General features: G+C 44.8%; 1 protein-coding gene across 1 annotated transcript in view; it reads right to left on the bottom strand.

The window, feature by feature from the left end:
- Positions 1-27789, bottom strand: part of BLTP2 (bridge-like lipid transfer protein family member 2) — a 748021-nt gene that overhangs the window by 92813 nt on the left and 627419 nt on the right. The window contains exon 32 of the mRNA XM_078680109.1: positions 20660-20840. Within this exon, the coding sequence (XP_078536235.1) occupies positions 20660-20840 (181 nt within the window). The remainder of the gene's footprint in view (positions 1-20659; positions 20841-27789) is intronic.

Raw genomic sequence — 27789 nt, 5'->3', positions numbered from 1 at the left:
TTTTATTTATTTATTTATTCAAAGTTTTATATAGCGCGAACAGGATCCTTACAGATATCAGAGCGCTTCACAAAGACAGGGAAGGGGCAGTAGGAGTCAACAGAGATAATGGGAGACAGTATAATAGTCAATAACATGGTAATAACATGGATAATAAAAACATACATAAAACCAATCCATATACAATCAGGTAAGGGAGTAATATAGGAACAGCACAGGTCATTGATCACACTACAGAGGTGTACAGGTGGATCAGTAAACCAACGTGTATCATATCTTGGTCAGTAGTAAGAGAGTAGCGTAGTAGTGCCCCCAACAAGTAGAATATAGTGCCAGGGGATAGGGTGAGCAGTGATACAAAGCAATGCAGAGTCTCTGTACCAACATCTATAACGATCAGGAGATCTTGGCCAGAAGGATGGTTTTCACCTCTTTCTTGAAGAGTGCAGTGGAGGTGATCAGCCTGGTTTCAGGAGGGAGCGCATTCCAGATCCGGGGAGCCATCCCTGAGAAGGAGCGCTTGTAAGTTTTCACTTTCCGGAATCTACGAGGTTTCAGGAGAAGATTTTTTGTGCTCCTATTGGATCTCGAACCTCCTGATATAGACAGCTTTTGAGCGAGGTAGTTAGGTGCCTTGTGGTGCACGGCCGCGTGTGTCATAACTGCAATTTTTAGCTGTATTCTGGCCTCAAAAGGCAGCCATTTTAGAGACTTTAGGTCTGGGGATATGTGCGAATGCTTTCTAGAGCCAGTAATGAGTCTCGCGGCAGCGTTCAGGGAGGCTCTTAAGGGTGCTGTTGTTGATAGCGGGAGACCGCTGAGGGCCACAATTCCATAGTCTATTCGAGGGATGACTAAAGCTTGTACAGCAGTTTGGAAGTCTTTGGCCGGGAGGAAGGGTTTAATTTTCCTCAGTGTGTTAATTTGGAAATTAGCTGCTTTTGTGGCTTTGCTGACGTGCTGCTGCATGTTGAGCTTGGCGTTGAGTGTGATGCCTAGGGATTTCGCCGAGTCCACGATGGTAGGTTGGACATTGAGTGCTGTTAGGTTGTTGAGCCAGGTTTGGGTGGTGGAGATTTTCGCCGGGGGTGAGATGAGTAGGAACTCAGTTTTCAGAGCATTTAGTTTGAGGTGATTATCGGCCAACCAAGCTTGGGTGTTAATAAGCGTGGAATTCAGATGTTTGATATCTTCCGGGGATTGTAACTTTAGATAGAGTTGTGTGTCATCGGCGTACATATGGAATTGTACATTGGATGCTTGAAGCAAGGTGGCGAGCGGTTCCATAACGAGGTTGAACAGTGTAGGGGAGAGGGTGGATCCTTGTGGAACACCTAGATCTACAGGCACAGGTGTAGATAGCACATTGTCGATCTTGAACCTCTGAGACCGGTTGTGAAGGAAGGACGAAAACCACTTGAGAACAGTTCCCGATAACCCCATTCTAGTACTTAGCAGCTCCAGCAAATTCTCATGTTTGACCGTGTCAAATGCAGACGAGAGGTCAAGAAGGATGAGGAGGCAGGACTCATTGCGATCCAGAATTTGGAGGGCGTCATCAATTATGTGTGTCATAGCTGTTTCAGTGCTATGTTTCGCTCTGAAGCCTGATTGATGAGGGTTGAGGAGGTCAAATTGATCAATGTGTTTTGTTAGTTGGAGTTGGACACATTTCTCCAGCAGTTTGGCCAGTGTGGGGATATTGGTGATGGGCCGGTAGTTGTTTAGGTCAGAGGATCAGCTGTAGGTTTCTTGAGTATAGGCGTGACTTGCCCCACCTTAAGGGAGTCTGGAATGTGGCCTTGTTGTAAAGAGCTGTTGATGATCTTGGTCCAGAGAGGGAGGAGCAGGGGGATAAAGTCTTTCACAGCATTAGCAGGTAGAGGGTCTGTGAGGTGATTAGAGGGCTTCAAGGTGCAGAGCAGTTTGTGTATTGCTTCTTCCGAATAGGTATCGAAGTACTGCCAGGATGCCTTGTTTTTAGGTTGAGTGTCTGCCTTTCTGGTGTGGTTGGGGTATCGGCTTACATCCATGATGAGGTCATTTCTTATGTTGTCAGTCTTTAGTTTAAATAAAGCAGAGAAGGCTTCACAGTGTGGGGTGTCATTTGTTGTGCTGTTTGATTGCGTGGGTTGTGCCTTTGTTTGGGTCTTGATTAGCTCGAACAGCTTTCTTGGCCTGTTCTTCGCTTGGTCCAACTGGCGGCTGAAGAAGTCAGACTTTGTGCGCTTTATTTTCCTAAAGTAGGCATTTCTCTTGTTCTTAAGCTTTTTGAGATGCAGTGCTGAAGGGTCCGATCTCCAGGTGCGCTCTGCCATTCGCATATTACGCCTTTCGTCATTGAGCCTGTCATCATACCAGGGGTTAGAAATTTTGGTGGAGACTCTCTTCAGTTGCAGAGGGGCGACTTCATTGACTATTGTATTCATAGAGTCAAGGTAGTGGTCAGTCAGTGATTGAACATCTGAGGCACCTGAAGGGGGAAGGAGGAGGTTGCCGATGTGGGGAGGTAGTGTGGAGGGGTTAAGATTCTTCAAATCCCTTTTCCATGTTTTGGATTTGATTGGTTGCGTAGGGTTAGGTTTAACTTTTTCGTTGATAAAGAAGGTGATAATGTGGTGATCTGACCAATCGCAGGGTAGAATCGCCTCCAGTTGAGTAGCGTTCTCTTTGGCAATGATGAGGTCGAGTATCGCGCCTTTGTCGTGTGTTGGTTTATCGCATAGTTGGGTGAGGTCAAGCGCATTGAGGAAAGTTTTGAGACTATTCACCACGGTGTCTTTCTGATCGTTCCAGTGGAGATTGAAGTCACCCAGGTATACTTGAGTGGTCTGCCGACCGGCAGTTAAAGTTGAAGTTAAGATATATTTCGGCCATGGACTGCATTAGAACTGATGAGTTTAACCCCTTCGCTGCGGCGGCAATTCCGCCGCAGCGCTAAGGGGGCGGGGGGCCGCGCGGCGCTCCCGTGCTTGTGACGGAACATGCTCCGTCACGAGCCTCGGGCGCGCTGTGCTTAAGACGGAGCCGAGCGGGCCGTGACGGAACCGCTCCATCACCAGCACAGCTCGTCCGAGGCTGGTGATGGAGCGGTTCCGTCACCAGCATGGGAGGGGTTAAACAAAAACAGTGTTACCATCTCTTGTCAAATCTCTTCTGTGCTGGGTATACAGATATACCTTACAATGATAGGAAATACCCAACACTGATTTTATTTAAGAAGACTAAGATTTGTCACAATACACTATATAACTGCATTTCGTGACAAGGAAAAGGGACCTTATAATCTACCAAATTGCCCATGTAATGGGAAAACCCCCAGTCCACGCTGCATTTTATATTGTTCTGCACCTTGTACAACGATATTCAGAAATCTGTTTTAAAACCTCTCTTCCTAACAAATAAGCTGTATAAATATAAAAATGCTTTAAACTTTCTATGTAGCTTGGATAACATGAAGACTATGTGCACTGTTGTTCGCTTCATATTAAGGGCAGTCAGGAAAAGAAATGGAATTTGCACATTTAAATGTGCTACTATACGAGAAAAGCTATGATATTAATTAGCTGTGCTACAAAATATGCGCAGACACTAAATTTTTAAACCTTTTTTAGTCCTCTCTGCATAGTGTTTTTATATGCACCTTATGCATGTGTGTCGCATGAAGATTATTTTATTCTGGATTTATTGTATTCCTGGGTAAATGACGATGTACAATTAGAATGAATGAATTTGTAAAATATACACTTTTTATATTCTCCCCTGTTAATGCATTGTGCATTGATTTGCCTATAGAATACAATGTATCGATTGTTGCACTTAATAATGTTTTGTAGAATGTGTTTTGTAGTATGAATATTGTTATGAAATTCTTGTATGCTATTAGTCCCTGCACTGACTCTTAATATATTTTGATTACTGATCCCCTGGAATTTCTATTACAAAAATGTTTTATAACTGTAAATGATTTGAATTTTTAAATTTGTATATTGTACCCTTTATCAATGTTATTCTTGTTGTATAAGTATGCTTTTATGGATGTACATTTTACACCAAATAAAGCTGTTTTGACATGAAAGTAAGCGCTCTGCAAGTTTAAAGACAGCATGCAGTCTTCAAGCTCCTGTGCCAATAAAACCTGAGCCTGGTACAACATCCTGAACTTGTTCTTTCTGAGGAACCAATTTATGAGTATGAGTCTGAGTAAAGGCCCCTGACCACCGTCCTTGGGAAAAAGAAAGTACAGAGAGTAGCACCACTGTCTCAGTTACTGCTCTGGCACCAGTTTTTTTTTAAACAAACTTCATTCGTCAGGTTGCACAAAAAGCACATGGCTCTGAACTCCAGAGTCCACTGCAGTATCACATTACACAGTTATATGGCAGCAATTGACCTTTTTAAGAAAACAAGACAACCAGTACATTCGATAATGAGTGTCATTTAGGATAACAGCCCCATGTGCCCCAACTGTTCTCCCCACCCCCTGAGTTGCGCAACCACCACCGAGACCCACCCACCCGAGCACACACACACCCCAGACCCCCCCCCCCGCGCCAGGCCCAACCACCCCATCCCCACCCTCATTCCACCGAGATATCATCTGTTTCGGACGGCGGCTCCAGCCACAAGCCCCTATAGTCAGCCCACCGCTTCCAAATTTTGTAATGCTTACATGGGCACCCCCGAGCCACAAAGATTGGGCTCTCCAACCCCATGCAGAAGTCCAATCCGTTTTTCCAGACGGCCACCGAGGGCGCCCGCGCATCCTTCCACATCTGAGCAATATCACGCTTCCCCAATGTGAGGCCCAACTGTAACAAATGCCGTTTATAGATATTGCCCCCGATCCTTTCCATCACGTGCAATAGAGCAAATTGTGGCGTACGTGTAAGCGACCACCCCAGTACTTCAGAGAGGCAGGCGAATATCCCTCTCCAAAAATGGTCTAATGACAAGTATTGCCACACGGTATGTAGAAATGTGCCTTCTGCCCATGGCACCGGAGGCATTCCGAGGAAGCGATCAGCCCCGCCCGCCACAATAGTACCCGAGTAAAATAGACCCGGTGAAGATATTTAAATTGGATGAGGCTGAAATGCATTGCTATGGCTGCCCCCGTGATGCGGCTAAGGCCACCCTCCAGTCTTCTTCCTCCAAGACCCCCACATGCTCTTCCCAAGCCCCCCTTAGTTTCCCCAGTTGGGACGCACTGTGAGTGACCAGGGTCTGGTATATTCTTGATATCTTTTTGGTCTCCAGGTCACCCATAAAAACATTCGCTTCCAGCGGGCTAAACGCGGGAATAGACCACGGCGGCAATGTACCACGCAACGCAGCTGAATAAAGTATTGTTTGGAGAGTGGACTGCCCCATCATGTTATGTTATGGGCATTTATCATGCGCACAGCTGCTCCAGCAAAGGAGCGTCCTGGCGCAAGACAAGGTAGAACACAACACCGCTAAAAGCAAAGACAGAAAAAAGGAACAACTGCGGGGCAAAGTTTAAAATAGGAAGGTTTTAATGGCCTTACGGAACAACATGTACCGCTCCACAGCATGGGCCGGATTCCCCCTGTCCCCATACCACCACTCGTTGAGAACCAACAAGTGCGAGGCCTGATAATATGAAAGGATATCTGAGGTCGCTAGGCCTCCACAGTAAGTGGAGAGAAAGCACGTACGCAATGCGACACGCACCGCTCCTACCCCCAGAGGAACTGCCCCAGTGTCGAGCTGACCAGCCTGAACCATCTGGGCGCGAGCGGGTATGGGCGGTTTTGCAATTAATATAGCAGACGGGGGAGTGCGACCATTTTGAGTATTGCTGACCTGCCATAGATCGTTAGTGGCATACAGGTCCAGATTTGGATATCCGCCTGTACGGCACCACATTCCGCTCCCACGACACAGCTGGCACGTCAGAGAGAAAAACGCCCAGATATTTGAGGCCTCCCACCGCGACACATAATGTAGACGTCCATGCACCCACCACATTCCGTGCCCCCAGCACCCATAGCGGAGACTTACAAGGGTTTATGTAGAGCCCGGATGCCACCCCAAAGATTTGCATGATCTCCAAGATCCGCGCCCCGACTTATTCAAGGCCGTTAAAAAGAAGGGGACGCCGTCCGCATATAATACGATCATATCCGAGAGACCAGTAGCCCACTCAAACCCCTCCAGCTGAGCATCAATGCGCACCCAGGCCGCGAGCGGCTCCATAGCCAGGGTTTACAAATACATATATCATATAAGGGCCTGAGTTTCAACTTATCTCATTGGTTGTGTAAATCCTAAAGTAGTGTTCAGCTTTTACACTGTGAATGTGTCCTCTGCCTGTCTTTTGTCAGCCTTCTCGCAGGCGGTGTGTAAAACTCTTGTCTTGGTTCTTACTACTCATTGAGCGGGCAGCATCAAAAAGAAAAATTAACTGCTCTGGCCTTCTGTTTTAATACTTAAGAACAAGTAAGGGGAGAGTGGAGCCTGGAAATTCACAGATCCGGGGGAAACTCCTGGCTACTGTCCCTTTGTAACAGGCCTCTTGGGCTCCGCCTTGCTACTGTACGAAAGGCTGATACTTGGAACAAGGGAAGACTGCAGGGTGAGTGCGTGAGACCATTCCAAAGAAGGATGAAGGTGAGGAACGAGCAGAGGGAGAGAGCCGAGACAATTTAAGAAGGCAGCAGAGAAAGGGGATGAGGTAAGGGAGGGAAAGATGAAATGATGAGCTGGATGGAGGCTAGTTGGAGAAGGGGAAAGCATGGTGTGGCAGGAGAGGTGAGAAGCAAACGACGACAGGAACACGAGAGGGAAGGAGGGGACGAGTATGGGTGAAGTCCGCTTGTGAGACAAAGCAGGGTGAGCTAAAGTGGGAAAAGTCTGCAAGACGTAAGCACAGACGATTTTTTAATTCGCCTATTTATCAAGATATGCAAATGTTTCATTTCAAAGCTTGTGAAATAGTTCTTCTTTATATGCTAATGCACAATGACTCTTGTGTACAGTCCCTGCTGGAGAGACCTGTGCACGTTGAATTTTGCTGGTGATTTGTTTCTTAAAGTGATCATTAAGATGTTGTGTGTCTTTTTGCTCTGCTGAGCAATGCATCTGTAGTGTCATTTAAAGAGGACTCCAGGCAGTCCTAAATGCACAGCAAACCTTAGAATGTTCCTGAGTGAACGACCGTAATGCAGACTCGCAGGTTCTGCATCAATCTACTAGTAGACTGCAGAATTATGCATAGCGGGGTCCGGTTCAGAGGTTAAGCTAGGTGCTTAGCGGGTGGCGAGCGCTGAGGGCGGTGTGCCAGGTACACTCCTACCCCCCTCCCGAGACCCATGGTGCAGCTAGCGCCATAACCTAAAGTGCAGAAACACTCCTAAATCAGGAGTTTTTTTAGGAACGGGCTATTTGCTCTTCCTCCCCCCTTTTCTTTTGCACTTCACTACACTTTTTACTTTTTCACTTTCACGTCCCCAGGTTAGGGTGGACTATTAGAGAGTCCATACCGCCGGGGTTTACACTAGTCCTGATGAATGCCTAGGTAAATTAACACCACTGTAAAAGGCTGAAACATGTTGACTGACTTAATGTAATTTCTGAATTAAACCAAACCATTACCTGTGGCTGTAAATTCAGACACATAGGAACTTTTTAACCGTGTCTTAGGGATCTACCAATAAAATTTTTTTTGTTTTGAGATACTCTATAGGCACTTTTATCTTTATACCTCACTGCACGCCCACTCACACAACCAGCTCCGCAGTCTTCTGGCGTCGTAGCACACCAAAGAGGCACTCGGCCTCTTTGTTGGGGCCCTATGATGAAGCATGACACTGACTAGGTCGGTGTGTGAGGGCTTTCTTATCTACCCAAATTGGGTTTGATATTCCTTCCTTGCATCGCTCCGTCTCTGTGGCTTCTGAGACACATTTAACCTCTCTTCTTTTGTTTATATACGATAGCTTGTGAATGCGCAACAGCGTTACACTGCAACCGGGTACGTAACTCTTTTACAGCATGAGCCTGTTCCGTATTCATATGCAGTGCATCTTCCTTCCATTTAGTGGTTGACTCCGATCGCAACCTCTAGGTGGCAGTATGAGCATTGTGTCTTGAATTGCACAAGTCTTAAGGTAAAAACAAGCGCGGTGCGCGCACTGCAAGGAATGCGAGGTAAGCAGCTGGCACCCGGCCACGCTGCTGCCTGCTCCCGAGCTCCCGAGCTCCCTAGGCCAGGGTAGAGAGAAGGCGGGACATGCACCCACCTTTGGCCAATTGATAGCTGTCTTTCTTAGAAAGACGCACGCAAAGGCCTATAGCGTATGAGCACAAAAAAAACACACAAACAAGTGTGTGGTGGGAGTTGAAAGTCCTTATTAGAAGCCTCGCAGAGCAGCACATGCGTGCTAGCTCAGGCAAGACATAAAAATGATTAGTCCTACCTATCCAAAAAGAAACCCCATGAGTGCAAACTGGTTACAAACGTAAAAGCAATGATTTTACCAATGTGGCAACTGTTGTCTGCAAATTTGATCTTGATAACTGCAACACAAACTGGATAATGGTATTTATATTGTGAGAAACTAACTTTTTAGTTCTACACTATTGTTTGAAGTGTGGTTAACAGTTATGTTGGAAGTGTCATTAGACCACTAAGTGAAAGGGCTATTCGAAAAATAATATAATATGATTGGTTGCACCCTTGTTTCTTGAGAGAATTAAAACACAAAGATTCCTGTGATTACATCAAATATTTAATGATGGACATTTAATCGTGCTATGGCATTGCATTTTATGTACATTTTGGGACCAATAGTGTTCTATTTTGGAGACCCAATAGGGTGGCGGGTCTCCTTCCTTGTTTAGCACTCACCTTATTACAACATTTGTTTTGAAAAGAGTGTTGGGTGGACTGGTATACCCCGTGCTAATATCGTTATTCTACTCATAGGGGGGATGGTTTACTAATTTTCTGACTTCTGTTCTATAGAATACCGTACAAATTTCCATTAAGGCAAATTAAAAATCATTTTGACTTTCGGAAAGCATCCAAAGCGTTTCTATTTAAATAACTGTGGAGCTGGTCAGCTGTCATGGTCTCTGCATGGCCTCGTCCAGTTCAACTTTTAGCTGTGTCCTAGTGCCAAGCAGCCTTGGTTCATGTTGTACTTCATAAATATATAAATCAAATAAATAAATCAGTCTTTCTTAAGAGAGTCATCCGTGACCAAAAGGCATTTTCCTCTAGACCAAATTCTGAATTGAGCAATCTCAAAGAGAACGAGCCAGCAGAGATGCTGAACATTTCCAGCAAAGTTGTGAAAAAGTCAGCTTTGAGGCTAACCTAGAGTAGAACTCTGATGAACTATCTTCCAGCTAAAGACTGGGCAAAAAGTCAAGATTTGATTCCTAAAAAACAAGCTGAGTATAGGCCGGGCCAGTTGACGTACTTTTTAGGTCTCGCCCTGCGATTGCAGGCCAAAGGCCTGCTGTCGCAGAGCGAGACTACTGTAATCATTCTGGCCTTCAAGGACTGAAAGGGAAAGGACAAGAGACTGTCACGCGTACGCAGCAGCCAGCCGGAATAGGATCAGGTCGCGCGCGTCAACACACGCTCCGATTCCGGCAGGCTCTTCACAACACATGCACAACACACATACAGCCCCCCCCCACGCATACACACACACATACAGAACCCCCAGCATACACGCACGCACGCACACACATACACAGAGAACCCCCGGCGCTTACACACACATCCCCTACCTCGTCTCGGCGTCTTCGCGCTCCCTTGCCCCCGCTCCTCTGGTGCACGCGCACCACTAGTTTCGATTCCCGCGTCAGCTCCTCTTTCTATTCCGTGTTTATTTAAACAGCCAATCAGGAGGCAGAACTCCTTTCAGACATGCTCCCTCTCTGGTCCGCTATCATTTTAACTGCACGGTGCGTCATGCACCCCAGCAAAAACGGCAGCATGAGCCAATCACCATTGTTTGTTGCTTTACTAATTATTCCCGTAAACAGCTTTAAGTTATGCGCTGTTTACGGAGACACCCGTGCGAGTACAGAGACACCCGTACGAGTACTGGTGTCACACACAAGTAATCTGCAAACCTAGCAACTCTGTGGTAAGTGAACGTTAGCCTAACCGAATAAACTAGTAAGTTAAACAGCTTTCTTGTTAAATAGCAATTCAGGCTGATTTCGGAACGTTCTGTCCGAGACTTTAAATCAGCACGGCACAGACGACAGGCTCCCTCGCCTCCGCTCCTCTGTGGTGCGCACGCACCACTGGTTTGAGTTTCAGTGGGTGTATTTACATATTCAGACGTGCTGTGGTGGCGTTTCTATAAAATACTTATGTATAACATAACTTACTTGGCGATATGTTAAGGGCCCAGCTTTTGAAAAGTCATAAATGTTGTTTAAAAGTGTCTCGGATTGTGTGTTACCAGTAAAAGATGCGCGTGGGCTTCGTTGGCGTAATCACTTCAAGTTACAAATGAAGTCCTGGGGTGTGTTGTTAGTATTGAGGCCTGTGAGGTGATGTTGAAATGCCGTGGCTTTTGCATTGTTGTACCGAGTGTGGGGGCAGTTGTAAGGCATGGTATAATTGGTCACATGCCTGCGACACGAGCAGAGAGGATACCAAAATGCCCGTATAATAGGCATGACATTGTCTTCTTGGCATGGAGTACATGTACCCACATATGAGTTTGCCGAGAGAGACATATAAGCGTGTAGCGGCCTGACTGTGTGATACGGTCGGTGTGTACTCTCTGAAGTCGAGATCTGAGTCTCACGACCTGACCCCTTTGTGCCCCCAGAGTGGCTGGCACAGTCTGGCCACGGAGCTCGCTCACACGGTGCTGGACGCAGACAGTGATCCGCAGTGTGGTGCAGAGCAGGCCTCTGTAAACAGAAGGAGGAAGTGGTTGAGCGCACATGGTGGCGGCAACTGTTAACGGGGCGGGGGTGCAATGGGATAGGAAGGAGGGGTGTTGTCCAGCGTTGTAGGAGCTGCTGCACCGACGGGCAGCCGCACCACAGAGCTGGTGAACGTTCCCAACATGTCTTTCAGCGAGCCTCATGCCTCCTCCGAAACCGAGGTACGTGGAGGCGACGAGGAGTCCTTTGTGTTTCCGGGCCTCAGATCGCACAGCATATGATGCCAACTTTCACTTTTAGGCCGGAGCAATCATCCTTCGGGTGCCTGCTCAGCAGCTTGAAGGGCCGTTTCTCGTAGTCCCCGGGGGGATCGTGCTGCTGTCTGCCCCCCAGGAGTGGGCCTGTGTGGCGTGGGGTGTCCTGGCTGGGCATGGACCAGCTGACTGTAGAAGGAAGTGCTGTGACTAAAGAACTCGTCCGAGCCATCTGAGAGGTACACAGCAGTAACCGAGGGAGTGCTGCTGGAAGCTCATACCCCGAGTCAGGCAGGGGGAGGAAGAGGCCCAGGTGTGTGATTGCCTACACAGCACGTGTTAGGCGATGATAAGCGCTACGTCACCACTGATGTGATTTGAAATTAGAAACCGGACACAACTGATCTGCCGATCAGGGATTTTGGGGGGGAATTAGTGATGTCCGAAGCGACTGTGGACTTGTTCATATCTAAACAGGCTGGGTTTCGTATCTCCATTGAAGGAAGTTTGTGGTGATCAACAAAGACTGTCATGAGAAGTTCATAGAGCTTATTTGAGGTCAGCTACTACCAGAGGGTTCATAAATGTCGGCCCTTGGTAGTTTCTCCTCTCTGAAACCTAGACATGCATACCACTATGCAGGGCTTAAAGTGGGATGAAAAAACTGGGAGTGTCTCTCAAAGGGGTGTGACCAATGTAATTAAGGGCGTGGCTTAAATACACATATGATAAAAATCTGTGCTTAGTATAGTGTGCCGCCCGACTTGTATTTTGCTGTTTCTGTCATTGCATCCAGATATATGATACAACAAGTAACATCATACCTACAGCAAGGCAGGACTATTGGCTTTGTCAATGATTGTTACTTGCATAAGATAAATAAGCAACAACTATGACTTGGTGTATATAATATTGAATAAGCTTCCACTTAAAGCCCTGCTAACACCACGGCGATGTTGCTACTCCTCAGTTTCAAAAAGACAAAGGAAATCCAGAGAGAAAATGACTCTCTTCAAAGGAATTCCCTTCCCCTACAACGCTCACCTGCATGACTTTTTTATTGTTTTTATTTAGGTTTTAAGAACCAAAACATAAACAAAAAGCATTGTCATTTACAATGCCAATAACTCAAACTTGCGTAAATGCGAGACCTATTGCATTGCAAATACTTGTTGTCTTTGATTACATTATACCTAAAACAACCTGTACTGGTATTTTAAGCTTATGTTTCCTTGATTTTTAATTGGCTTTTGATGTCATTGATCCCAAGCTACAGTGGTCCACTCTGGTTGCTAAAGGGATCTTAAGCGTATTGTTTGTGCATCATATTGCACTGCAGACAGATACTTGGGCACCGGTAACTATGGGGAAGTGTGGGAGAAAAAAGGACAGAACGGTTGCTGTGCAGAATGTGTTTACATAAAGTTGTGTCTGAGCTATTCTCGTATTCAGCAGTCTGTTTCCTAAGTGATATGTGGAACCCACCTTGAATAAACACACTGCTGTTTACAAATGACCTAGCTGTGTAGGACTATCGGGGAAGTTGATGGCTTTAGGCACTAATCGTACAATAAATGGGTTGATCAATAAATAGGTTGGCCATTACTATTAATTAAACACAGGTAATGCAAATAGGGAGAAGCCTTTTGGTATAAATGATGTAAAGTTGCAAACTATAATCTCTTATAAATATTTAAGAGTTAAATTTAATTGTAAAATGTTTTTTACTGAGCACATTTAGCAGACGGTATCAAAGCAGATGTCTGCCACATAGGGACTGTACCATTTTAACTGGCAATATGCAGGGTCCTCTGTGTGTCTACTATTAAAGCCCTATTTGGGTAATATTGTACCAATCGTTGCATTCAGATTCCCATTATGGAGACACATTCTGATTGTGGAAGATTCAAGAGGTGCACACGCAGCAGATGCTCTGCTTGCCAACAAAGGTTGGGACTGAAGGCTTGTGCTGGGATTAAGTCTGTTAGGTCTGCTAAATAACGTTGCTAGGATAAACTGACAAGTTACTTACGTTCACTAATGCTCTTTCTGGTGGCTACTCTATCTACCCGTAGATTCCTCACATTTTGAATACCCACATGCCTGATCCAGATATTTTTCTTAGCAATGCCTTCGCGCTCTGGTATGTGGAGCGGTGCGCCTCCACGTCAGGTCCATCCCGCTCCTGAAGTAAGTTCGGGCCACTACATAAACCACCTTTGCACGTTAATGTCAGTTTCTTTCAGATATCTGTCAACACCGTCCGATACAGAGCCTTAGTAATCCAACTGCACCAGTGTGTAGATTTCTAATTTGAAATCTTATTAACATGAAGCATGTGAGTCCATTCCACAGAACCAGGAGGAGGGGGGGTCGGTGTGCAATTTGCGTTTAGATAGTAGCCACCATAAGAGTCCATTCCACAGAACCAGGAGGAGGGCGGTTCGGTGAGCATTTTGAGCATTAATGAATGTGTCCATCTGTAACAAAACTGGGGCTCATGTAAAGAGCTCTGATACCTGATAAGTTTGCGCTATATAAAACTCTATAAAAAAATAAAAACATTTGCAGTTAGATAGAGTATCCACCATAAAGAGCTTTACCAAAGGTAAGTAATTGGTTGGTGGGTATGTGAAATGGGACACCCCAGCAAAATCATGCAGGACAGAACAGACCTATGGCCCCTCGGGTCGGACCAGGTTATACAGGCAACAATGCTTTGTGAACCCAAGCCCACGCAGCGGGGTGCACCAATGCAGTGGTAACAGCTGTTGCTGTAGTAGAATGAGTCCGTAGGCCTTCTGGAGGCTAATTCTTAGCCAGTCCGAGCAGATTTGAACGCACAGGACAATTCATAAAGAGATGGTCCATTTCGGCACAGGTTTTCCTTTTCTCAACCACTGAGAAACCCACAAACAGCTCATCATCCATCCAATGGCTTTGATGTGATCTACATAAAAATGCAGAGAGCTCTCTTTGGTTCTTGGCGATGGAGCCTCCCTCCACGTTGGATGGATGAAGACGAGCAAAGAATACCGGTATATGGTTAATTCTCAGAGAGTGTTTTCAGCTCACTCATGCGACATGCTGATGTTATCTCTATGAAGAACACTGTCTTCAGCATAAGCAATTGGAGAGTGCTTTGGCTTAAATGGAGTACACATATTAAAATGTTAGAACCAGATTGAGGTCCCAACTACTGTCGCTGCTCAATCTACAATCATGGAGGTGTAAGTTGTGCAGGACCGTGCCCTGTTGTTGAAATAGGAGGTCCTCCCAAAGAGGCAGCCTAAATCAGAGGACTGATGCTCTTGGTCTAAAGTTCTGGATACAGCACACTCCTGGCCCAAACCTGAGACACTAGAAAGATTTGGACCTGATCATTCCAGATCTTCTTCAGGACTTTGAGGACAAGAGGCAGTGCTGGGAAGGTATACAGGAGTTCCAAGTTCCAATCCAGGCGAAGGGCATCTACATGCGAGAAATGCCTTGGAAACTCCAAAGTGCAAACATTTGGACACTGCGCATTCTCAGTGTTGGCTAACAGATCGAGCCAGGGTTCTCCATGTTGATGGAAGACACAGTAGTGGCACCTACGAGTTCAGCTGCCGTTCGTGATCCACTACATAACGCTGGCTGAGTTTGCCTAGTGGGGCATTTCAAGATCCCACCAGGTGGTGTATAACCAAGGAGATGCTCTGAAAACCCAGCCGGTTCCAGAGGCGCACAGCCTCCTAACACAAGACCCACGACCACACTCCTCCCTGCTTGTTGCAAAGCCACATGGTAGTTTTGTTTGGGAGTACCTGTACCTCCTTGAAGGACATGGGGAAGGCTTTTTATGCCAAGCAAATCACCTGGAACTCCAACTAGTTGATGTGGAGACAGAATTTTCAACGGAGACTAGAGTCCTCTTACCATCACCTCTAACAGAAAACCTCTCCAAACAAGCAACAATGCATCCGTCACAACCGTTAGCTCTGGGTGGGATTGCTGCAGGTTTGACCAAAGATCGTAATGAACCGTTGCCAAAATGTTTGGCACCATATCCCACAACATATGCAAATAACATCCCAGGAGACAACTGAAAATGAATGACCTGAAGGCAAAACTGGTGGATGAAACCATGTGTTTGCCAAAAACTTATCGGTTTCGAATCTCTCCGGTGGAGTGGTTGGAAAAACATTGGGGTACAGCCTGATGTTGAAGCCTAACATACTAAATGTAAATGTAAATGTCATGGTACTTATAGAGCGCACTGTCACCAGACGGTCACCGGGTAGGCTTTCCGGTGTTGGCTGTTGCAGGACAAAGATGGCTCTCCCAGAGCTGGTCTATGATTCCTGGTAATTTTCCTGTTTATTGCAGGACAAGATCCTGGGTTTCACCAGGTACTCAGGAGTGTGCCCATTAATGCTTCATTAAAAGGTAGAAGAGGTTCTGGGAAGGTCTACCTGGGTCGCAGGGCATTGGTAAGCAAATTTGTTTTAATTTCCATTGATGGAATTTCTATGTCCAGCATTTTGGATGCCCTACACCATGGAGAACGATGCAGACTTTTCAGCAGAGGGGCCAGGAGATGGTGAATTAAGGCGAAATCTGATTTAAATTGATGTGGCGGTCGAGGGGGTGCACCTTCAAACGAGGTCACAGTAAGTTTGTTTCTCAGTCCAATAGAACTATCGGATCCTCCTCCAGCATAGATGGCATCGCTGCCACTGTCAAAGCTCGGGCCTGGCACCGATCTCGGCCTGTCTGGGTCCCCCTCCAGCACCAAAGGATGCCATCAAGAGCTTGGGCATTTGGCTTGATAGGGCCTTAACATTAGACCATCAGGCTGTTAAGCTGTCTGCCACCTGCTTTGGTATTATCAGAATGCTGAGGAAAATTCTCCCCCTGCTACCTTTTCAAGCTAGGCAAATTGTTATACAGGGATTGATCCACTCTAGGCTAGACTTTGGAAATGCACTGTACTTGGGAGCCCCTGACTTCACATTACGGAAGTTACAGGTGATCCAAAACTGTGCAGCCCGGACCCTACTTCAAATCCCCCGCAGGTCCTCCGCTAAACCTGGATTAGCAAGATTACACTGGCTTCCCGTTAGAGATAGGATTGCCTTCAAATCCCTCTGTATTGCCCACCAGTCATTCTGGGCAACAGGCCCTTTGATCAATCGCCCCCTAATCACCCCATACCTCCCAAGTAGACAGTTACGCTTGGCTACTGCGTACCTAGCCACGGTGCCCAAAGTCAACAGGGCTAGGTCGGGTGGCCGTTCTTTTACTCTGAACGCAGCAAAGCTGTGGAACGGCCTACCCATTCAATTAAGGTCTAATCCAGACCTGACTTCATTCAGAAAACATTTGAAAACTTTTTTGTTCAATAAATAATTTCTTTTCTCTCTGTGCTAACTGGTCTTACTGCTTACAATTTATGCAATGTCAGCGCTTGGACGCCTCCGGGCAACTATTTCGCGCTTTATAAAACGCATTTTCATTTCATTTCATTTCATTTCATTTCATTTCATTTCATATGAGGACACAGAGCAGCCGTCAGTCCTGGAGTAAGTGCTGACTCCGAAATGGGGTCAAGAGGCACAGACTAGGACAGATCTGCCAGCAGTAATCCAATTAGAGGCATCCATGAGGCCCGAATGTGCTCCAGGGGGATCTGGCGGGATACTGAATATCCGCAACATGGCCTCTTTGATGGATTCTCCTGCGGTGTCGCTGATGGACCACAAACTTGGGTTGGATCGGCACTCAAGCTGGACTTGGTTCCGAGGCTGGAGACTGAGACTGAGACCTTGTCTTTGGGGTACCCAGACGTCTGTGTTTTTTTTTCCAGATGAGAGTGGAGGAACAAAGGAGTGCTGTGTTTGGACTTCTTATGTTTCTTTTTCTTTGGCTTGCCTGATGATTTACAAACGTAGCAACAACTTCTCTCAGGAACGGCTTCTGGAATGAGAATGCATCTAGATCCTGGACTTCGACTGGGACTTCTAAGCTTTTTTGCAGTGCTGGGCGATGTAGAGCTTGGCCTTGCAGACCTGGATGAGCTTAGGGTTCATTATTGCGTGGTTGCAGCACAATTTGAAGCCATGTGAGGTACTCAGACACCAGAGTCAGACCTTGTGTTAGTCCTTCAGTGACATCAGTTTGTGGCAGTCCTTACAGGGTTTGACACCTGTTGTCTTGGGTGGAGGCAAGTCCCTTTCACACCGGAAATGAATCTAATTTCTTTTTAAACAATTCTGTGTGTAAGGCGTGACAGAAAGAGAGAGTGAGGTCTGGATCTGTGTCAGAAAGAGCGCAAAGAAAAGAACTGACATCAGCGTGCAGAGGTGGAGGCTATGTAGAGGTGCTGACATTACTAAAGTGTTGGGTTGGGTCCAATAAGGAGCCGCACCACGCCATCTACCTGGCGCATGAAGGAATTATTGAGAAAAATCTCTGTATCCACTCTGGCACCTGGGGGTGTTCACAAGGTGAGGATTCTGTAGTTAGAAGTATCCATCAGAATGTGTTGTTTCATTAACGTGCACAGATGATTGTTCAAAGGCAGCCAGCTGCTTTAACAATCTCTGTGGGAGTGAACTGAAAGGTGCCTCCAAGACGAAACAGAAAATTAAAATATTTTTCATAAAGAATGGTATAGAATTTTGAAGCTGGTGCAGCCCTGCAAGGAAAAACAAAAAGTGTGAATAGAAATCCTTAAGGAAATTCCTTTGAGATGATGTGTGATGCGGACTAAAACTATATGTGTAGTGGTATCCTTTAGTTTAGCTATAATTGCCAATTGCTTCTGCTTCACGATTTAGCCCATTTTAGTCAGCTATGGACAGCTGCTATGATGCAAAGGAGGAGCTTCCTAAAACCAATAATTAACCCAGATGGGATACGGACTTTGACTGTTGAATTTGATAAATATTTTTACATTTTTCATCATATGCATCAGTGTTCAATCATATTCAACTCCTCTCATTAGCTTGTATACCAATTATCATGCATTACTTCCATTAATCATTACTTAACAGTCTCACTATACAGTACATCTTACAAGTATGTTAATTTCTCATATATTCCTCCTTTAATAGGAATTAGAGTTCTGCTTTTATTCTTCCTCATAACTGTGTAGTTCCATATCAGTTAGTGTCAGTTCCTAGGTCATTATGTTTAAGTTGAACCCATGCTGGTATTGACTTCATTTTGTCACTCCACTGTCAATCATTTAATCACCTCTGCTTCTCATGTGTTATATGCTGGCGCTACACTTTTTTTCGATTTCATAGCTATTTTCCTCTTAACTATTGTTAATCACAACTCCATAACTTTTATTAGCGCTCGTTTGTATTTTTTAGCTGGTACGAATCCAAATAGGCATAAAATGGGATTTCGTGCTGAATTGCTTTGCAACTAAAACTAAGAGTCCTGCATTTAGAACTGTCACTACTCTTGTTCTAATTTACATTCTTCATCAACTGAGGGGCTTATATGAACTCTGTATGTATTTATAATCAATAAGCTTGAGCTTGGGTTTGGCTTGATGTTGGTTTTCCTGGTGACTTTTCTGTAGTTTACGAATATTATGAACCACTATGCATTCAAATATTCGACACCACCATGATGTACAAATATATTCACGCAAAACTGCTTTCCAGACCGCTTCCAATCTATTCTGTTTCTGACTGACTAATAGTGGGTAAACATGTTTGATATAGCTATGAAGCTTGTTTTCTAACTCCCATTGACAATATGTCCCGATTAACTTTGAGTATTTCTGGCTTAATGGGAAAGTCGTATCACTGTTGTTTTACAGGCATTGAAAAGGAAATTAACATTTGAAATCATCCATTTACTACAGATGGTTCAACAAAAGGCCCTCCTTAAATATGTCCTTCAGGCACTGTGGTTTAGTCGCCCTAGAACCACCTGTGATGAAGCTCGACATGGCTGGAGAGAGGGCCGTAAGCCAAATGGGCAGATTTGGAATGTACATATTTAAGTAATGACAGTGTAAGCTGCTCTGTTCCAAACTTTAGGTATAGTCTGTACTTGTAAGGGGGTTTATTTTATAATTTTGTTTGTGGACAGTAACAGCAAGGCCCTCAGTGCTTATGGAGTTATCAGGTGTTTTATCAGCGAGGTTACCGGATCCAGTCATGATGCCACATGCCGCAGTTGTGCTGCCTGAAAGTAGGTTCAGAAATCTGGTGCAAACATTCCTCCCTCCTCCATGGCAATCTCAATGTTTCCAACGTCATTCTAGGCCTCCCACTTTCTCCCTATAGCTGCCCCATTAAAATGTCTAGTTTCTAGAAGCATATTTCCAATATCGCCATTGGCATATGTTGAATGGTATAAAGAAAACAAGGGGTAACTTCCATTTTGCCCCATCAGGTACATGGAATATTTCATCCAATTTAACAATACTTGCCTCCAGTCAACCAATAAGAGCATTGATACTACTATCATATGTGCCTCTATCTCTCTTAATGTAGTCTCAATCTCTCTCTCAATTTTTGCTGGGTCCATTAGAGTCAAAAATATATCCTCGGCATATAGTGATATAAAATGCCTAGTCTGCCCAGTTTGTCTCCCAATATGGGAGTGCCTCTTTTGTATTATTTTTTGCTAGGGGCTTAACTACCAGTGCACATATCAGAGCGGAAAGGGGGTATCCATGTCTCTGCCTCTTCACCTGTGCCGTTACATCTTGGTATAGCAGTGCTGTCCACTAAATGACCATGTTGCCAAAGTGCTAGCTTTCTAGAACTTTGTTCATAAATCACCAATCAACCATATCAAATGCCTTATGGGTTTTCGGACTCGTTATCACACAAAGTATATTCTGTTTATTTGCCTGTTCCATTAACAAAAATGCTTTCCTAATATTTGTGCTTGTGCTGCGTCCGCCACACAGCCCATATGATCTGTATATATTAATTCAGCTGTAGCAATTGCCAGGCTGTTAATCATGGAAAGCAGTCTGTATGTCTCACAATCCACAGGGCCTTTGCCAGCTTTCGGGCAAGACTATTAGTGCTCCCAACAGCTGTCCTGACTCGAACGCTTCATTATACGTATCAAGCAACGGGCCTGCAAAAGAGCAACATATTCCCTATAAAAATCTACGGAAAGTCCAGCATCAGCAGGAGTTTTCTCTGTCCCGAGGTGCAGAATGGCCTATTTTATGTCCTTCATGTCTATGGGTTTGTGATGTGCGTTTGAAACCGGAGACATGATGGTCTATAGAGGGAGTTTGCTGCACAGTGTCTCCTTTTCACTGGCTGAAGTTAAAAGCCTAGTAAAGTGGCTTTTGAGCTTTGTATGAAGAACACTAGTGACTGAAGATTACAAAAGAACTTCCAGCTAGAAAACGGGGAATGGTTCAAGCATGTGAATCTATGAAAGGTCAACTGCTAAAACCCCTGCCTACTCTCAATGCTACCAATTCATCTATACTTCAAAACCAACCCCTTGGCAAGGAGCATTCCTGTTTATGTCAGGCTCACCTTACTGTACAGGAAGCGCTGCAACTCCAACTCCGCAATGCCCAGCTGCCCGTCCTGCTCTGTGAGTCGCCATCGGGCCTGAGCAAAGTAGAACTCAGTTCGCCGGGCCACACTCACATCTTCCTGCTGTTTACGTGGCTCCATCTTATTAGCTCTCTGGAGCTGAAAATCTTTGAAGCATCTGCATTTGAAAACAATTTTATAAAACAATGAAGCACTTAGTTCATCAATGGGGTGTAAAAGATTTGAGCAACATCTGAAGCAACAGCGGAGCATAGTACATCTGCCTCATTTAACGTCCCAGCTATAATAAACATATGGATATTGATTCTTGGCAACTGGCAGTACACAATAATAATAACAGCAACAAGTTTCTAGTTCTCCATCATCTGAGTCTTCATTGAAGTCATAAACACTTTAATCGTCCCAATTCTGTGTGATTCTTGTGACTTTTAACAAGAGATAAAACGATCTGTCTAGGTCAGGGGTCTCCAACCTTTTCTGAAGTGAGAGCTAATTCTGCTCAAGGAAAGTCCTGCCGAGCTACGAGCATATTTTATCACTGTAAAATGCTGATGATATGTATTAACATTACACTATGACCAATCTAAGAAAGATTTACCAGTAGTCACCACCCAAACATTCCAGATGAAGTTATTAGCAGAATGCTAGGAAAACCTTTATCAGTATTGAGTGCTTGTAATCAAGTAAAATTCAAATCATCACTTCTTGTGTGCCACAAAGGGTACTACCACAGCAGTAAGTCCCCCCAACTCAAATTGAATTATCATTCGGCTAACGAATTTAAATGTGTTTTAGAATTGTAATATTTTGTCTTCATTAGCATATTAGTTTTCAAAAATACACATATTTTTCTATCTAAACCACTTTCCACTTTCCAGCAATCAAACTCAATTTTTCAAAAGAAAACCTTTTCAGAAAAAGCATAATTTTTTTCTTTAAAAATCAAATCAGTTTTCATTGTTCGAAAATACACAGTCCCTAAACAACAGTTTTTCGTTTTCATTGAGTATCGCCATGTAAAAATGCCAGGGATGGACAAATTCTGCTTCAAATACCCAGGAATTGGAATCATAGGCCATGCTTGCTCACCATAACACTATTAATGCATCTGTTATGCTAATAATACCCACCATTAAACCGGGGCTACCACTGTGCCACAGCTGGATGCCCAACATATATCAGTTAAGGACATTATTATGGGAGAAACGGTTGCCACTCTGTCAGGAGTGCTCTTAATAAGTCAGGGATGGCAGCAAGTATGTCATTACTAGACTTGTATGCCCAAAATAGACAATGATGTAATATTATGGCAATGGCAGAATTATGCCATCAACAGGCACAATTGCGTCAGAGACAATACTCTTATGATGGGGACCAGCATACATATTTGGCAGCCCTTGACACTAGGAGTAGCTTTAAGCAACCAACACTGTTTATTAGGGAAGGACACAATGTCACACACCCACACAAAAATGAATATGATGCTTCTAATTTTCTCTGCCCCGGATGCATCCTCTCTTCCCTCGGCTCTTTAGTTGATCATGCTCCCAACTAACACATTTTCACTCTAGTTCTTGAAGTCACACACTTTGGTGGGTCTGCCCTGGTTACTGCTGCCACTATTCTTTGATGTCACACACGGTGTGACTGATAGAGCAGGGCATATAACATGGCCAATATCCTTCTTAGGTAGATTTAAAGTGGATAAAGATGGTTCATGTGACAGACCCATAGGCCAACACCGTAGCCTACACATGCTTCAACACCCTCCCCATACTTTGCAAGACCTTTAAATGGATCCCCCCCGAATCCAGGACGACCGCACCCGTGCACTCATCACTAGCAGGCTGGACTACCGGAATGCCCTCTATGCCGGAATCAACAAATCTCTGCTCCACAAACTCCAGACCATCCAGAACGCCGCAGCCAGACTCATCCTCAGCATCCCACGACAAGATCACATAACCCAGCACCTAGGAGACCTCCACTGGCTCCCCTTCGAAAAAAGAGTGACCTTCAAGCTGCTCACACACACCCACAAAGCCCTCCACAACACCGAACCCCAATACCTCAACGAAGAATCTTCTTCTACGCCTCCAAGAGAAACTTCAGCTCTGCCGACCAGGCCTTGGCCGAAATTACCCACTTCCACAGAGCCAGAACAGGAGGCAGATCCTTCTCCTACATCGTGGCCAAGACTTGGAACAAACTCCCCTCAGCAACAGACGAAGCCCCACTCAAAGCATTGTGGAAGAGCCTCCTGCCCTGGCTTTTAGAATGCCCGTAGCTGGCCAAATGCCCCCCCCAGCGCTTTGAGACCCTCACAGGTGAGCAGTGCACTCTATAAATCCGTGATTGATTGATTATTAGGCCAACAGAGTGTGTGTTTGAGTGTTATGAAGAGATCCTGCCATTGGGTTGGCTGTCTGTAACTCTTACGGGTAATGAAACGAGCAGTGCTGCCTTCTTTAACATACACAGAATCCCTGAGATCACATTGGTTTGGTTTCACCTCTGAGAGCTACTTTGAGGGTGCTGGTGAGCTACCAGTAGCTCCCGAGCTACTGGTTGGAGATGCCTGGTCTAGGGCTTTATATCTGCTCACTGAAAGACTACTAAAGTAAATAATAGCACTCCTGGGTATCATTCAAAAGTTCGATGAATTACTTAAATGGCTAAGTAGACAACTTTCATTAATGAGATCACCGTGTAATTATGTTTCAGACCACATGTTGATTTCAAACCATCTTTATCTCGTTCATTCATAAGCAAAACAACAGCGTACATTCATTAATTATATTGAAATCATGTGCACGGTGTACCCAGTGAACACAGAACAGAACAAAAACACAAGAATTTTCTCCAATATCCATAATGCCTGTCTGTTTCTCAAAACAAACAACATGAAGTTGTAGCGCATTGTTGTGTTTGTTTTTTATATTAGTCGATGACGTTTCCACCCAGAGTAATAATACAAGGGCTCATCAAGACAGAAAAGATAAGGAGGGACATCTGGAAAAAACAAATAAATATGAATTATTCAGAATCATGGTGGTCAAGCTAACTGTGACAACGAAAGGAGTAGTGAATACTACCAATCGCCCAAAATGGAGCCAGCCTTGTTAATAGATTGTGTGGCAAACATACAGTTTACTTAAAACGGGGACAAAAGGTAGGCCTGCAAAAAAATGAATGCAAAAGTCACGAGTCAAAGATATACAAATACTGCTGCAACCAGATGGCAGATGTTTTATGGGGCACTGCCCACTGATAATAGAGTTCATTGCATGACAGGATTCAGGAAGGAGGGCAATTGGCGGCTCCAAACCACAGGAGAAATGCAGAGAGCATAGCAGTGCGGCATGGAGACCGTCACTGTCTACATACTAAGAATTAAGCAAAAAGTAATCAACTCTTACTTCTGTAGTATTGTTGGTTGGTTACTGCACTACTTATAGGGTTTTCAATGGTGCCCTGTCTGTATCCGTGTCTTTATCAGATATTATGCTTTCTTCCAATGATGTATTGATGTTTTTCTTCGAAAATCATTTCTCCGCATATACCTCAGCCCATGTAGAGGCTTTTTTAACTTATAATCTATGGTGTCCTTTTAAATTTGTGTAATTTCGTTTCTTGGAGTTCTTGGATCTGTAAGTATATCACACATAGTAGTGCACGTTAGAGTCCAAGTTGCCCAAAGGGACTTGGCCATTTTACACTTGATTTCTCAAATGCTAGGCAGGCATATTACTAACGTAACACACTGATCGGCAAAACATCATAAATAACCGGACAAATAAAACAGAAAATAGAGTTCACAACCTTGTTTGAATACACTACTACCTTGCACATTATAGCAACAAGGCATTACATCACAGCACAGTACACTTTTCAGACATATTCGACTCAATAAAAGCAGTCTGTACAATCTTAAGGGGATAGCCTCTATACAATAGCCTTTTCTGGAGTTCATGTGCTTCTCTGAAATAGTCACATGTATGCGTGCAATTGCATCACAGTTTCAGAAACTGACGATATCGAAGGCCATCTCTCAGTGCCCATGGGTGAAAGCTTTGGTATGCTAACAATGTGTTCCTATCCGTAGTCTTCCTGTATAAGCATGTTGCCAATCTACCAGCATCGTTTTGGATCAATAGATCCAAAAATGGCATCTGTTGGTTGTCCTAATTGCCTGCACATTTAAGATTAGTCTGTATCTGACGTATGAAACAAATTCTTCGTGTCTATATATACAGAATCACTTCAGACTATGAAAATATCATTGATGTACCTCTTCCAACAATTGACAGAGGATCTAAAAGGGTTGGAATTAACTAGTACAAATTGGTGTCCAAAGACATAAACATAAATGTTCGCCAGATTCAGGGAAAAAACAGCTCCCATAGAGGTGCATATGCTTTGTAGTATTGTAAATAATTGTAAAAATGATCTAGGGATCCTATTCCAGACTAGAAAGAACCGTATTTGTTCTGCTTGGGTCCTCTCTAATTTGAGCATTGCAAATTGATTTCTTTTTGCTTAGTTCCTATATTGTTTCCTTTCCATTGGTTAGTGTGACCGTATCCATGACTGGCAAGCTCCCTTCAATCAGGGGGCCACCATCCACTCACTGACAGCACACGCTTGCGCTTTAAGTAGATAATGAAGGTCTCTGCGCTGCACTGCTATTTCACCTTCTGCGCTTCTCCAGTGGTATGGAACCACCATTCACGGTCCTTCCTGAATCCTGCAAATCACTGGACTCCATTCTCAGGTGGTTAGTGCCTCAAAAAACCTCTGTTGTCTATCTATTGCTGTAATATTTGTATATCTATAACTTTTGCATACTTTTTTTTGTAGGCTTACCTTTTGTGCCCCTGATAAGTATATTGTTTGTTTAACCCACAAGGGTGAATCTAATAACGAGGCTAACTGCTGCAGCCTTCATAATTTTGGGTGGTAAGTAGTATTCACTTTTCTCAGTAAGATGGACCACTGCGATTCGGACTAATTCATATTCATTCGTTTTTTCCAGATGTTCCCTGTAGGAAAGTGCCCCTTTTTGACATGGTCAACCCCACTTGTTGCCTGGTATTTGATGCGATTTCGACTGGTAGTGCACTGGACCCCTGCTAACCAGTTTCCTAGTGTCAAAACTGTACAATTGTTTCCCCAAATTGACAATACCTTTAGCACTCTATGTTATTCACTAGTAAATGGTGCTCCTGATACATAGGTCCTGAGGAACTGAACTGAGGCTCTAGCAAGAATTGTGCTACCCTAAGAGACCCCTCACAAAACATATGCAAGACTGCCAATGCAGGCAGTGTGTTTTGGAGCCGAAAAAAGTGAAAACCCAACAAGGCACCCATCCCTGTGTACCATGTCCCAAACATTGCATGTAATATTTGTAAGCCACCCCCTACAGAAGGCATTACTGCTCTAGGGCAGGGTGCAATATATTGTATGTGAGAACATATCCGCCCTTGTACTGCTCAGTTCAGTTACAGCCAGTGCAAGTAAATTGGAAAGCCATTTTAAAACATGTGTTGGACACTGGTGAAAACGAGTTCCCCAGCTACATGATGGCTTCACTGAAAATAAAGAATGTTTGATATCATACATCTCGTATTAATGAACCCACAGTGTGATTGAAATGAGAGTCAAGCTCCCCTCACAGGAAAGGAAGCCGACCAACTTTGTCCAGAGCCCTTTGGCACCTAGACATGCGGGGAAGTTAGCTAATCAGGTAGGCATGCCCGCCCCAGGCTAGTACCACCCCTAAGATGGCCTAACCGGAAGTGGACACAGCCTTTCAGAGTTGACCATCTTAGTGATGGCAAACTTAGGAATTCTGGGACAGGGTAATGTACACTTCCCACAGGAAGAGATCATATAGGGGCCGCAGTGATTCCAAGGGCCAGTAGCCCATTGGCTACTACTCAACACTCCCATAACACCCCTAAATTCAGTATTTAGGAGAGCCTCTGGTACCAGAAAATTAGATCCTGCTGATCTGAAAAAAGACCACGGATGTGAAGAGTGGCAAAGAGCAAGAACAGCAGACCCCGATACTGACTTGGCGCCAACCATGTCGGCCTGCCAGTTGACTTCGACAATTGCGCCAAAAGATAACTTGTCCTATAGCTGCTGAGTCCCCAAAGCCCGGGAGACCTACCAGCACCTTACCTAGGAACCAAGTACTCCTGTAAAGCACCAGACCTGCTTCCCTGCATTCTGCAGGCACCCAAAGGGACCTGAGAAGACTTCAAGACCGCAAATACACAATGCCTAAGGACACTGCTGCAACCATTGCTCCAGGTTTGAACTCAAGTGGGTTGATGGTGCCAGCGAGGTCCCTCAGGGTCCAGAGACTGAATCCACTGTGGTTTCACCCTTCATGAACTCCCCGGCGCCGACTGCAGCATCTGTTAGAAGGCCCCCTCTACCGCAACTGCTCCGGATAAGGGAAACCTGATACCTAAAGACACGTCTGCACCAGTTGCCCCGGCCCATGGAGAAGAGGACTAAAGGTGTCCCTTCATCTTCGAGCTTCGTGAGGCCTGAGCCTCCAGTTTGTTCAGCCCGATTGGCCTCCCAGTTAAAGCCTGCAGCCACTTTACATGAAGACCGGCCCCCATAGACTAACATTGGGCACTCAACACTGTTCTGCACTCCTACACCTGGACACCCTAGTGCTGCCAGAGGGGTTCTGTTGGTGCTACCTAGGATTTTGCCCACCACTCACCTTTGCTATAGGAATTGGTCCCGTAAGTCGCTGTCCTGTACCTGAATGCTGCACTTGCTTTTCTCCCAGAGGATAACATTGAAGCTCCTCAAAAATGCACTGTTGACTTTTTGAATGCAAAAGTATTTCTATTGAAAAACGTAATTACCTGATTGTATTGATTCTGGTGCCTACATATATATGAAGATACATGTTATTTTTATAAATTGGTGTGGATCTCCTTATTGAGTAGTGTGCATCATTTATTGACTATTGTGTGTATTTGCAGATTTCTAACACTCATCTCTGATAAGCCTAAGGCTGCTCGACCACACTACCCCCTAGAAGAGCACCTTGGGATTGCTAGAGCAAGCCCATG

This window comes from Lissotriton helveticus, chromosome 3_1 (genome assembly GCF_964261635.1).
Source record: "Lissotriton helveticus chromosome 3_1, aLisHel1.1, whole genome shotgun sequence".
NCBI classification, from domain to species: domain Eukaryota; kingdom Metazoa; phylum Chordata; class Amphibia; order Caudata; family Salamandridae; genus Lissotriton; species Lissotriton helveticus.
Note: the sequence above shows the minus strand (reverse complement) of the source record. Positions and strands in the feature narration are given on the sequence as shown.